Here is a 12396-nt window from a genome sequence, read left to right as displayed (position 1 = left end):
GACAGGGGCTGGTGTGCCCCAGAACCGGTTTGGCCGGATTATGCAAGGGGCAGCCTTGTGCTCCCCAGGCTGTGTCTGGTTTCTTTCAAACCTCCCTGCTACAATCCACTATCTCTTGTCTGGGGTGGTGTGACACCTCCCTGTGACAGGAAAGCCTTTGTCCAGGCCTCCTGTGCTGAGTTTCGGTCGGCAGCAGGAGGTCAGACTTGTGTCTTTGGCAGAAGCATCCATTTTGTGGATCTGAGGCTCTTTTAAAATCAACCGCGTTTTAGCAAAGTAACATGTCGTCTCCCGCTAGAGGGGTGGAATGCTACCCCCGTCACCAGGACTGGCGAGGGGGTAGTATTCCAAATCGTATGACACCTTACACGACATGTTTTGATAAAGCCAAACCAAAGTTAACATATAACCGCGAGGATTATAATGCACTTAATAGTATATGGTATGGCATTATCCCGGAACAGCTTAGGGAATTGGTCCCGACAGCTGCAGACAGGCTCAACTCATGCTAGAGCACCATCTCACATAAAACCAAGCACTCTGCCTCCAGGATTGTTAAGGCCTGCCATAGGAGTGACTGATAGATATATATGTGTCCAGATAGGTTTAGATATAGGTATCCTTTGTCTAAGCAAGGGGTGATTACACCACCCTGCCCCGGCTGAGTGATCAGCCAGTTGTGTCATTTTTAGATAGCCAGCCAGGGGTGGCAAACGACATGCTGCACCCCCTGGTAGGCTTTGGATGCACCTATTCCCTGGGCACCCATAGTGCTCTGTACAGGGGGTGATAAGGTGACCCAAGCCAATCTAGTTATGCACCTAGGGTACATGGAATCCATTTTACAGAGAGAGCAGATAGCCTGGGGCCCTGATTAGCAGGGAACCAGGCCAACTAGGTCGAAAACCAGCTAAACACAAGGCAAAAAATCTGGGGTAACCATAGTCAGGTAGCCACCTTCCTACATCTGGGACCTGCTCAACACAACCTCCCCAGACGTCGCCTTCCTGACAGAGACTTTGTTGAACAAATCCTCCGCACCCGACATCGCCATAGCCATCCCTGATGGCTTACAAGATCACCCACAGAGACCGCACCAACGGAGTCGGAGGAGGAATCGCCATCGTCCACAAGAACAGCATCAGGGTTTCGACTAGCACCGACGACGCGCTCAGCACCGTCGAACACATGCATTTCCAGATCCACACAGACCCCAACTCCACCCTCAGAGGCACCCTTGTCTACCGACCTCTCGGACTTCGCCCCCAGTTCAGCGACTCCATAGCCGACTTCATCAACACTCACGACCTGACCTCTACCGACTACATCCTTTTTGGAGATCTGAACTTTCACCTTGGGAACAACAACAACAACTCCACAACCCTGATCGATAACCTCGCCAACCTCGGACTGAGACAACTCTTCACAATGCCCACCCACTCCGCCGGCCACACGCTCGACCTCGTCTTCTCCTCAAGCCTGCATGTCTCCGTCAGCCACACCACCAAACTCCTCTGGACCGACCACCACTGCATCCACTTCACCTTCCAGAAACCCACCACACACCACCACACCCAACAGATCCCCCCGCCACTGCTGGAGTAAAATCACTGAAGACCAACTACATGCAAACCTCGCTCTCAGCCCACCCACCGAACCCTCCAACACCGACGTCGCTGCCCACAACCTCAGACGCTGGATCGATGACTGCGCCAACACCCTCGTCCCGCTGAAGAAACACACCCCAGAGACACCAGCAAGAGGGCCAGCTGGTTCACCCCAGAACTCCTAGATTCCAAGCAAGCCTGCCGGAAACTAGAGAAGAAATGGCACAGTGAACAAACTCCGGACAGCCAAGCAGCACACAAGGACGCCATTCGCAACCACCACCACCTCATCAGGGCTGCCAAGAAGACCTCCTTCAAAGCCCGCCTCGACAACAACACACATGACAGCAAGGAGCTCTTCAACATCATGAAGGAACTCTCCAATACCAGCTCCAACACCAACGACATCCCGCCGCCGCAAGCGCTGTGTGACTCCCTTGCCACCTTCTGCCATCGTAAGATAGCAGACATCCACGGCTGCTTCAACACCCAGACAGCCCCAACAGACAGAAACACAACATTCCCTCCGCACACCATCGACCACGTTCCCTTGCTAGCCTGGACCAGCATGAGCGTCGATGACACCATCAAGACCATGAGCACAATCCACTCTGGCTCTCCGTCAGACCCATTCCCGCACCACGTCTTCAACACAGCAAGCAGCTCCATCGCACCCCACCTACGCAATGTCATCAATCTCTCCCTTGAGACCAAGACTTTCCCAGAGAGCTGGAAACACGCCGAGATCAATGCCCTACTCAACAAACCCAAGGCAGACCTAAGAGACCTCAAGAACTTCCGACCCATCTCTCTGCTCCCCTTCCCGACCAAGGTCATTGAGAAAATCGTTAACAGACAGCTAACCCGATACCTTGAAGAGAACAGAATCCTGGACCCTTCCCAGTCAGGGTTCCGCAGCAACCACAGCACTGAGACCGCCCTCATCGCCGCCACCGAAGACATCAGGACCCTGCTAGACAACGGGGAGACTGCAGCACTCATCCTCCTAGACCTCTCCGCTGCCTTCAACGCCGTCTGCCACCGCGCACTCCTCCACTCCGCAGGGATCCAAGACAAGGCTCTGGAATGGACCACCTCCTTCCTCTCCGGCAGAACCCAGAGCGTCTGCCTCCCCAGCCGTCAGCCTGGGACAACTCTTGGTGGCCAACGGCACTAGGGGCAGCCCCGACCCCCACCGACCACGCATGCAACCTGGGAATCATCGTCGACTCAACGCTCTCAATGACCAAGCAAGTCAACGCTGTCTCCTCCTCCTGGTTCAACATCCTCCACAAGATCTACAGATGGATCCCGACAGATACAAGAAAGACAGTCACCCAGGCCCTCGTCAGCAGCAGACTTGACTACGGAAAAGCCCTCTATGTTGGAGCCCCGACCAAACTCATCAATCGACTACAATGCATTCAAAACGCCTCGGCATGACTGATCCTCGATGTACCACGACAAGGCCACATCACCCCCACCTGAGAAACCTACACTAGCTCCCGTCGACAAGAGGATCACCTTCAAGCTCCTCACCCACTCACACAAAGCACTCCTTAACGCCGGACCAGCCTACCTGAACAGCAGACTCAGCTTCTACACCCCCACCCGCCAGCTTCGATCCACCAGCCTCGCCCTTGCTGCTGTCCCCGCATCCAACGAACGACCTCCGGCGGCAGATCCTTCTCCTACCTCGCCGCCAAGACCTGGAACAGCCTCCCACTGAGCCTACGACATACCCAAGACCTACTCGCCTAGAGAAGACTCCTCAAGACCTGGCTCTTAGAGCAGTAGCAGCACCCCCCCTCCCCACAGCACCTTGAGACCCTCACGGGTAAGTAGCGCGCTTTACAAGTACTCTGATTGATTGATACACCCCCAACCGCCAGCTACGCTCCACCGACCTCTCACTCGCCACCGTCCCGCGCATCCGAAGAACAACCACCGGCGGGAGATCCTTCTCCCACCTCGCCGCCAAGACATGGAACACCCTCCCACTGAGCCTACGACAGACCCAAGACCTGCTGACCTTCAGGAGAAAACTTGTGTTTAACCGTTATCAGCTCTCAATTCTGTATAAAATGCCATCAGTCAGTTGGTCAATCTCTTGGTGATACGCTGAGGACTTTTACACTCATTACCAGAATTGGACTATATGTACCACAATGCACTGGCTGTATAATCCGAATCAGCGGGGTCAACGACTGGCAGTCCTGCTAGACTGCCTGCAGTGTGTAAGGAAGAGCTGCCCTGTCCGGTTTTCTGTCATCATCAATGTCGGACCACAAGTACCAGCATGCAATGCGCAGACCGTCAGATTGGAAAAGACAAACACCCCTGGTCTGGGACAGATGGCCCAGTCAGCGATGTTGATGGTGCGTGTTTTATACAGGCCGGTCTTGTCTTCTATATGCTGCTCCGAAAGGGATGCGTGGGCCTGCTGGGCACGAGAAGAAGAGGGAGCAGGGGGCGTGGCATGTGAGGGCTCTGCTTCAAGGGTGGGATGCGAGCGAGGGAACGGGAGCGTCCACTGCTACGGGCTCCTAACCAAGGCTGTGAGGAGGGAACAGGTGAGGGGGCGGGTCTGAGGGAGGCTCTCACTGGGTGGCGGGAGGGGGCGGGTCTTAGGGAGGCTCTCACTGGGTGGAGGGAAGAGGTTAATTTGTCTCAGCTGCAGTCGGTCGATCTCGGCCTATATAACGCCCCTTTGATGGGACATGGCTGTATCCGCAATTTGCGCTTTTATTTGTTGAGGTTGGATTGAGTCATCTGGCTGGTAAAGTATGCCTTTTTTTAAAAAAAAAAAACACGTTTGCCTGTTTTCTGTCGTGCACACACGCGGGACCCGTTTGTGATTTTCATCGTTCAGTTCTTTTCCTCTCGTCAAGCCTTATTTTGCAAGGATGTGAGTTGATACAGGACGGATTTCTTGTCTCTATTGCAGGGAAAGCTCTGGTTTATATATGGCTTAATTTGAGGTGGTGGTTGCGAGTGGTGCCTGCTGCTTAATTTGAGGTGGTGGTTGCGAGTGGGGCCTGCTGCTTAATTTGAGGTGGAGGTTGCGAGTGGGGCCTACTGCCTAATTTGAGGTGGTGGTTGCGAGTGGGGCCTACTGCCTAATTTGAGGTGGAGGTTGCGAGTGGGGCCTACTGCCTAATTTGAGGTGGAGGTTGCGAGTGGGGCCTGCCTGCTGCCTAATTTGAAGAGGTGGTTGCTGGTGGGCCTCACCTCTGTGGAAGGGGGCGGCAGCACTCGAACTGCTCCGATAGTTCTTTAGATTTGGTGCTTGCTGTTAAGTGTAACTCGTTTCTCACAGAGTGCAGCAAGCCAGAGGCGGCTTGCGGTGCGCCACGCGCATCTCTACCTTGCGTGTTACCCGGGGGCACGAAAACTAAATTTTTAACCAATATCCGTGTATTACGCCTCATTTGTTTTATAATCCTCGTATTTGAGGGCTGGTTTTGGCGAGGATTGCTAGTTTAAAAAAAACTTGATTTCGTTTGTTTTGTGCCAGGTTCCCTGTTAACGCACCCCCCTCGACTCCAGTACGGAGTCTGCCGAGCCAGTTTGATCTTGGCACGTCCTAGCGATCGACCAACCCCCTATCGGGAGAGTGAGGCCTATATGCAGGCATATTTTTTTTCCGGAACACAAAGTATTCTGGTACTTGTAGTGCCCTAATTAGACTGCTCCCATGGTGCTTGATGTTAGAAACCCAGAACCGGCTCAGACAAACTTCAACCATGGGAGATGTTCAACGTGTGTGTTTTTATTCTGCGTAAAATGTAATTGATTGCCTATTTTAAACGTTGTAAACGAGTAGATTAAAACTAGGAAAAGGTTGCTTTAATATAGTAGCCCAGTTGCTCGGAAACACAAGGCCTGAAAGTAGCAAACTAATGCGTAACCCCCCCCCACCCCCCCTTTCCTTTCTAGTAGACGTGTTGCGCAAAATGCCACCGCAGACAGGCCTGCAGCGCCAATGGTAACACCCGCGATGTATGTTGTGAACAAAGGCAATGTGGGGGAGACGCTTACCGACTGTCAGGCCAGACCTCATGGTCTGTGGCAGTGTGCCTCCCAGGAAGGTGCGAGGGTATCTGAGCCCCGCTCCTGCAGTGCCGCAAGGGCGGCCTTTGTAGTAATTCCAGTGTTTGGTCTAAGTGCGGGAGCTCACACTTGCTTGAGTGCCCACCCTCCGGTGCTGTCCGATACCAGGGCTGCCCAGTCTAGATTCCGCTCGTGCCTTTCTTATCTCACCCTCACCATCCCGGCTTTCTTAAGGTTTGTGTTTTTTTGTTTTTTAAGAATCCTTTTCTGCTACTGAAGGAAGAGTAGATCTTCAGGTTCTTCAAAGCGGCTCGTTGAAATCCTTATCCTTTTTATACATTACATGACTTATATTTCCAGATAGTTTCACTCCGCAAACTGACAAGCTTTACAGAGTGTCAGTTTCAGGGGGGGAAAAAACTTGCCGATGCATGACCACTCTGCATTGGTTATCTGCAGTAGATTAGAGCGGAGGTTCCTAACCTTTGACAGTGATTTAAATGGGCTGGTACGGGAACGACTGGACAACAACGCACACAACAGCAAGGAACTCTTCAGCATCGTCAAAGAGCTCGCCAACGCCGGAAACGACATCACCCCTTCGCAAGACCTCTGCAACTCCCTCGCCTCCTACTTCCACAACAAGATCGCGGACATACACAACAGCTTCAGCACTCAACCGTCGAACGCCACGACCGAACCACCGCCCCCCACCACCACCCTCCGCGCCTGGACCCCGATCAGCACCGAACACACCGTCCGCACGATGAACTCCATCCACTCCGGATCTCCGACCGATCCCTGCCCTCACCACGTTTTCAACAAGGCCGACGCTGTCATCTCACCCCACCTGCGGAACATCATCAACACCTCCTTCGACACCGCTACCTTCCCGGAGAGCTGGAAGCACGCCGAACTCAGCGCCCTACTCAAGAAGCCATCGGCCGACCCCACCGACCTCAAGAACTACCGCCCCATCTCGCTGCTCCCGTTTCCCGCAAAAGTCATCGAGAAGACCGTCAACAAGCAGCTGGCCGCCTTCCTCGAGACGAACGGATCCCTCGACCCCCCCCCCCCCCCCTCGCAGTCTGGTTTCCGGGCCAACCACAGCACCGAGACCGCCCTGATCGCAGCCACCGATGACATCAGAGCGCTGCTCGACAACGGAGAAACACGGCCCTCATCCTCATCGACCTTTCAGCGGCCTTCAACACTGTCTGCCACCGTACCCTAGTACAACGCCTCAGCAACATCGGAGTCCAAGAAAAGGCACTGGAGTGGATCATCTCCTTCCTCGCCGGAAGGACACAGAGAGTCCGCCTCCCTCCGTTCAGATCTGAAGCCACCAAAGTCATCTGCAGCGTTCCTCAAGGCTCCTCGCTCAGTCCTAACCTCTTCAATGTCTACATGAGCCCCCTCGCAGACATCGCACGCCAGCACAACCTCAACATCATCTCCTACGCCGACGACACCCAGCTGATCCTCTCCCTCACCAACGACCCCGCCACCGCCAGAGCCAACCTTCACGAAGGGATGAAAGAGGTAGCCGAATGGATGAAGAACAGCTGCCTGAAACTGAACTCGGACAAGACGGATGTCCTCATCCTGGGATCCTCACCCGCCGCTTGGGACGACTCCTGGTGGCCCCCCGCCCTAGGCAGCGCACCCAAACCAACAGACCACGCACGCAACCTGGGCTTCATCCTGGACTCCTCCCTCTCCATGACCAGACAAGTCAACGCTGTCTCATCGTCGTGCTTCAACATCCTGCGCATGCTACGCAAGATCTTCCGGTGGATCCCCACTGAGACCAGGAAGACGGCCACCCAGGCCCTCGTCACCAGCCGTCTGGACTACGGCAACTCCCTCTACGCTGGAACCACCGCAAAACTCCAGAAGAGACTTCAGCGGATCCAGAACGCCTCAGCACGACTCATCCTGGACATCCCCCGTCGCAGCCACATCTCCGGACACTTGAGAGACCTGCACTGGCTCCCGGTCAACAAGAGAATCACCTTCCGTCTCCTCACCCACGCACACAAAGCCCTACACAACCAAGGCCCAGGATACCTCAACAGCCGCCTCAACTTCTACGCTCCCAAACGCCAGCTTCGATCGACCAGCCACGCCCTCGCCGCCATCCCCCGCATCCGAAGAGCCACCACAGGGGGACGATCCTTCTCCTACCTCGCCGCCAAGACATGAAACTCCCTCCCCACCCACCTCCGCCAGACCCAGGACCACTTCGCCTTCAGGAAGCAACTCAAGACCTGGCTGTTCGAGCAGTAGCGGACCCCCCAGCGCCTTGAGACCCTCTGGGTGAGTAGTGCGCTATATAAATGCTATGATTGATTGATTACCAGCACTCTATTTTATTTTAAGAGGGCACCCCCAACTAGAAGCCTCTGTACGTCTGTGCTTTTCTGCAGAATTTGAAACACGGAGACGAATTGTAAAACCGTACTCATCCCCGCACCCCTTTAACCCCCCGCCCCACCTCCTTTACAACAATCTCCATAAATATTTCCCTATTGCTATCTTATCTACCTAGGCTGGTTGGGAAGCCGCAGGGAATGTGGCGTAGAAACTGCACACAAGACCAGGAAAACAGCATCTCATGAGTGCATGCGAAGACATGGGGAAGGGGAGGGAGAAGAAAGCCCACTATCCTCTTCATCGGAGAGGCCATACTCCATGGGAGGGACAAATGCCACAGGGCGCAAGCCACCCAATAAGAAGCAGGCAAATGATCGACTCTTCAACCATGGTAACCAATGGGAGGGTAGGTAGCCCAAAAGTTGTTTGTTTTTTTGTTTTTGTTGCTACGACTGCAATAGTTCTCTGCAACAACTCTGCTTGTGCTGATTGACAGATGGTACCCAAGCAGCCCAGGGCCCACCTTCTCCACAATACAATGAGTACTTGGGACGTGTGTGCTCTGCATTCAAGCTCCATGTACCCAGGTGTGTTTTGTGGTGCCAGCCAAAACTGGTAGCCAGAATGGAAACCAAATCAATCTGGCAAAAGCCCAGAGCTGCCTCCCAATGCAGGAGGCGTGACTAGAATTGTCCTGAGGGCATGGCCTGGTCAGGGCAGCACCCGCTGCTCTGGAAACAGCCGACACCCGCCAGCCAGGAAAACAAAAGCGAGGCAATGACCAGACCAGCTCTGCTGGAAGTGAAGATGCCTGGTTTGGTACTCCTTGGGTGGTTAAAGCGCGCTCTTGGAGTTAAATCAATCAGAGTACTTGTAGTGTGCTACTTACCTGGGAGGGTCCCTTCCCAAGGCACTGTGGGGAGTGGGGGAGGGGCGCTGCTACCGCTCGAAGAGCCAGGTCTTGAGGAGTCTTCTGAAGGCGAGTAGGTCTTGGGTCTGCCGTATGTGGGTAGGGAGGCTGTTCCATGTCTTGGCAGCGAGGTAAGAGCACCCTGTGGTGGTTTCTGCATGAGATGTACTTTCCATGGACGTGTTTGATGGAGCACCCTCTTGTCTGAGTCTATCCTCTGCTGGGTCTCCACCCAAACTCGGCCTGCTTGGTCCCGCATGTCCCAGAGCTGCTGTGGGGCCTGCATCTCGAGAGCTGCCTCCTGCTGGCAGGACCAGTCACTGCTGAGCAAACATTTGCACTCTGATGGTGTAGAGTCCCGTATCTGGTTTTAACCTTTTTCTTGTCTCTATGTTCAGTTTCTGTTGCGCTATGAAGACCACAGTGGCCAACAAGAGTAGCAAGAAGGTGTCCAAGTCTGTGGGACAGCGCAAGGGTAAAGGCAAGAGGAAGGAGAGCTACTCCAGCTTCATCTACAAGGTGCTCAAGCAGGTGAGTTTACTACAGCGGAGAGAGGACACGATCTAATACAAAGCCTTGTAGCGGGTGTCAACAGAAGCAGCCCCCTTGGTTCAAGCCATAATAGTGTGACTTGACCATTAAGCTTTTCCAGGTGGATGGTTGGCGCAAACAAGGATTTGGGGAAAATGACATGATCAATGTTGGGGATGCATCTGGTGACTTCACTAGGTCTGCCTCCTTAGTACATCAAACACCCAATGCTACTGAACGTAAAATGTATTTCTTTTGTTTTGCTTGGGACAAAATTAACACATTTGTCGATGGCTACTCAAAAGTGGTGTACTCTAGTAATCGCCCATGAGTTATTCGTACAGCATCCAAGCTTATTCCCCATGTGCATCTTGTAACTGCCTATTGCATCGATCAGGATAGACCGTCCAAGCCATCGAGAGCTTCGTCGTTGGATGCTCTACGCAGCACTCTTTGGTAGTGCAGGCTCTGAAGGTCACTTCTCTCACAGTATCTCATGAAGGCTTCGGCTGCTGGACACTGTCCAGGATCACTCGTGCACCTGTGTCTGGGAGCAGTGCTGCAGCAGAGCAAGTCCCACAGCTGGTCAGGCAGCATTACCTGCATGACTGTCAACGCTTGCAGTGACTCGCGGAGCCTTTCTGCAGCTCTAGACCCACTGTAAACGGTTAACTGGTCTGAGCAGATTACTGCTGGGATCATCACCTGGAGTAGACCGGAGGGAACATTCTGGTTATTAATGTATGTGGGCTTGTCCTGAGATGTGCACATCTTTGCTTCATAACAAACTAAGCTGTGTTTGCATTGGTAAAATGCGGCGCCTCTCGCGCATTAATGCGATCTGAATGTGGCTGCAGCCTGCTTGATGCATGCAGGCTCTACTATACTATTCTTAGTCTCCTCCTGGTCCAGGAGGGCTGGCCTGGGTTCATGCCATCACTTTGCTTGCAATGAACCCTCATCAGGGTAGCGTCATCAGTAGACTTGCTTTAGATTTGTTGGCTGGAGGTGAGTTTTTGTGGCTGCAGTGATATACTATCGAGAAAATGGCTTTTCACTACATGTCTCAACATGTATTATTTACATGGTGTTGGCAGGGCCCCAGTTATAGAGTGACTTCAAGGCTCGTGTTATGTCTTTAGTACTTTTTCTTAATTAGATCCAACATAAACATGTGCTTTTCCTTGTGTTCCGCAATGCCTTACATTGATTGTCCATGCATGTTGGCTATGATCCTAACCCGCTCTGTCCTTCGACAGGTCCACCCTGATCTGGCCCTCTCGCTCGGTGCCATGAAGATCATGGATTCCATCAATGGAGATGTCTTCGAGCGAGTGGCTTCCGAGGCGGCTAGACTCGCCCTCTACAACAAGCGAAGCACTATAACCAGCCGCGAGATCCAGACCGCTGTGAAACTGGTGCTCCCTGGAGAACTTTCAAAGCACGCCCTGTCCGAGGGCACCAAAGCCATGGCCAAGTTCATGTCTTAAACTTAGAATCTGCTTTGTATCATATGTATTATAGTATGTTTTATTTTTTGTAAAATAAAGGTTTTTTTTATCACTACTATATTGAGTCGGTGGTGTCTTGAAAGCAGCCACTTGCGTTTAGGTTCAACTTGGCAAACTTAATTTGTTTTATTAAATTCATATAGGCTACAGATCTGGCCTGTATGAGATGGCTCTAATTATACTATCATGCCTTTAGATTGGTTGGCTGCAGATCAAGGGTTCAAGTCTAGGTTTCAAAGATTCTAAAGCAAGTAGCACTTGAGCCAATTAGTTCCATGCTCTTCAGATAAGCATGGGTTTGACTTTAACCAATGTCTAGTATATGGGACACTCCCTCCCCCTCCTGTCTTGCCAAGTCCTGCTCCACATCATTCGAGGTGTCCTTAAATGTGGCTAGAACACTAAATGGATAGTTTTCAGTTTTTCTACATAAGTAGAGTACCAGGATCTGGTGTGTTGGCCAGTCAAGGCATTGGCTTCAGCTGTTTCAGATAGTGCTGCATGCTCCACCCTTGAGGGTAGAGTATGTGATATTAGTCACCTACACCACTGCAGTGGAGGACCAAGTGGTTTATGGAAGCACTTTTAACCACTGGTAGTTCTTCCTTTCTGGATGTGCACACCTCTGTGGCTAGCGTTGACACGGCTCACCCAAATGAGCCACGGCCTAGTCATGGTTTTTATTTTAAGTAGCATGTACAACAACTCTTACTTAACAAAAGGTAACTGATTACAGAAACTAAGGTATTTATCGGACTAAACAAGTAGGTTCTACAGTAACCCTGAGACCAGGATGTCATTGCCAATATTTTCTCCTGTGCCCTGTGTAGTAGGGCGAAGCGGGCAAATTTCTGCACTATAAAAAAAGTGTTGGATTAGAGTAGTCGTTTAAGTGCTCTAAATCAGTAGTTATAAAGCTTTGCAATGAAGCCAAGCACTTGCTTTATATGCTCAACTGTGGAGAAATTGCCTTGGTTGCATCCTGGAGATGCATACATCTATTTTCAGTGCTAAGGACTTTACTACACAGTTCATGGTGTATAAGAAACATAGAAATTCAAAACAAGTTGGATTATTTGAACTTGGTGACAAGTAATCTCAAGGAATTTATGTGAGGGTGACCATTTAGTTACTGAAGTAACCACCTCTTGGAAGCTATGGCACAGAGCAGAATGGCTTAATGTATGGTTAAGTAATTATGCAGTACTAATAAAATTAAAAATATAGAACAAATTGCAAACTTATGGAGAAATTGAATAAACAAAATGAGTTCAATAACTGGAACAATAGACTAACTATTTAAAGTCTTTAATAGCACCCATGATGGTTCATTGTTGGCGTATACTGGGACCTAGCACCAATGATGGTTCATTGTTGGCGTATACTGGGACCTAGCACCAATGATGGT

At 51.8% G+C, this 12396-nt stretch overlaps 1 protein-coding gene across 1 annotated transcript; it reads left to right on the top strand.

Annotated features, from left to right (window-relative positions):
• Positions 1–9343: 9343 nt before the first annotated feature.
• Positions 9344–11043, top strand: LOC147729564 (histone H2B.3-like). Its single transcript, XM_086958454.1, has 2 exons — positions 9344–9477; positions 10737–11043. The coding sequence occupies exons 1-2, from the start codon at positions 9358–9360 to the stop codon at positions 10965–10967; spliced, it is 351 nt and encodes a 116-aa protein (XP_086814580.1). The 5' UTR covers positions 9344–9357; the 3' UTR covers positions 10968–11043.
• Positions 11044–12396: the final 1353 nt, after the last annotated feature.

The sequence above is a fragment of the Lissotriton vulgaris genome, chromosome 2_1, assembly GCF_964263255.1.
Source record: "Lissotriton vulgaris chromosome 2_1, aLisVul1.2, whole genome shotgun sequence".
Lineage (NCBI taxonomy): Eukaryota > Metazoa > Chordata > Amphibia > Caudata > Salamandridae > Lissotriton > Lissotriton vulgaris.
The sequence above is the reverse complement of the archived record's forward strand: the minus strand, read 5'-3'. Positions and strand labels throughout refer to the sequence as shown.

Coding starts and splice junctions, on each gene's coding strand:
- LOC147729564 (XM_086958454.1), top strand. CDS start 9,358: ATGAAGACCACAGTGGCCAACAAGAGTAGCAAGAAGGTGTCCAAGTCT. Junction 9,478..10,736: donor TCTACAAGGTGCTCAAGCAG/GTGAGTTTACTA, acceptor GTCCTTCGACAG/GTCCACCCTGATCTGGCCCT.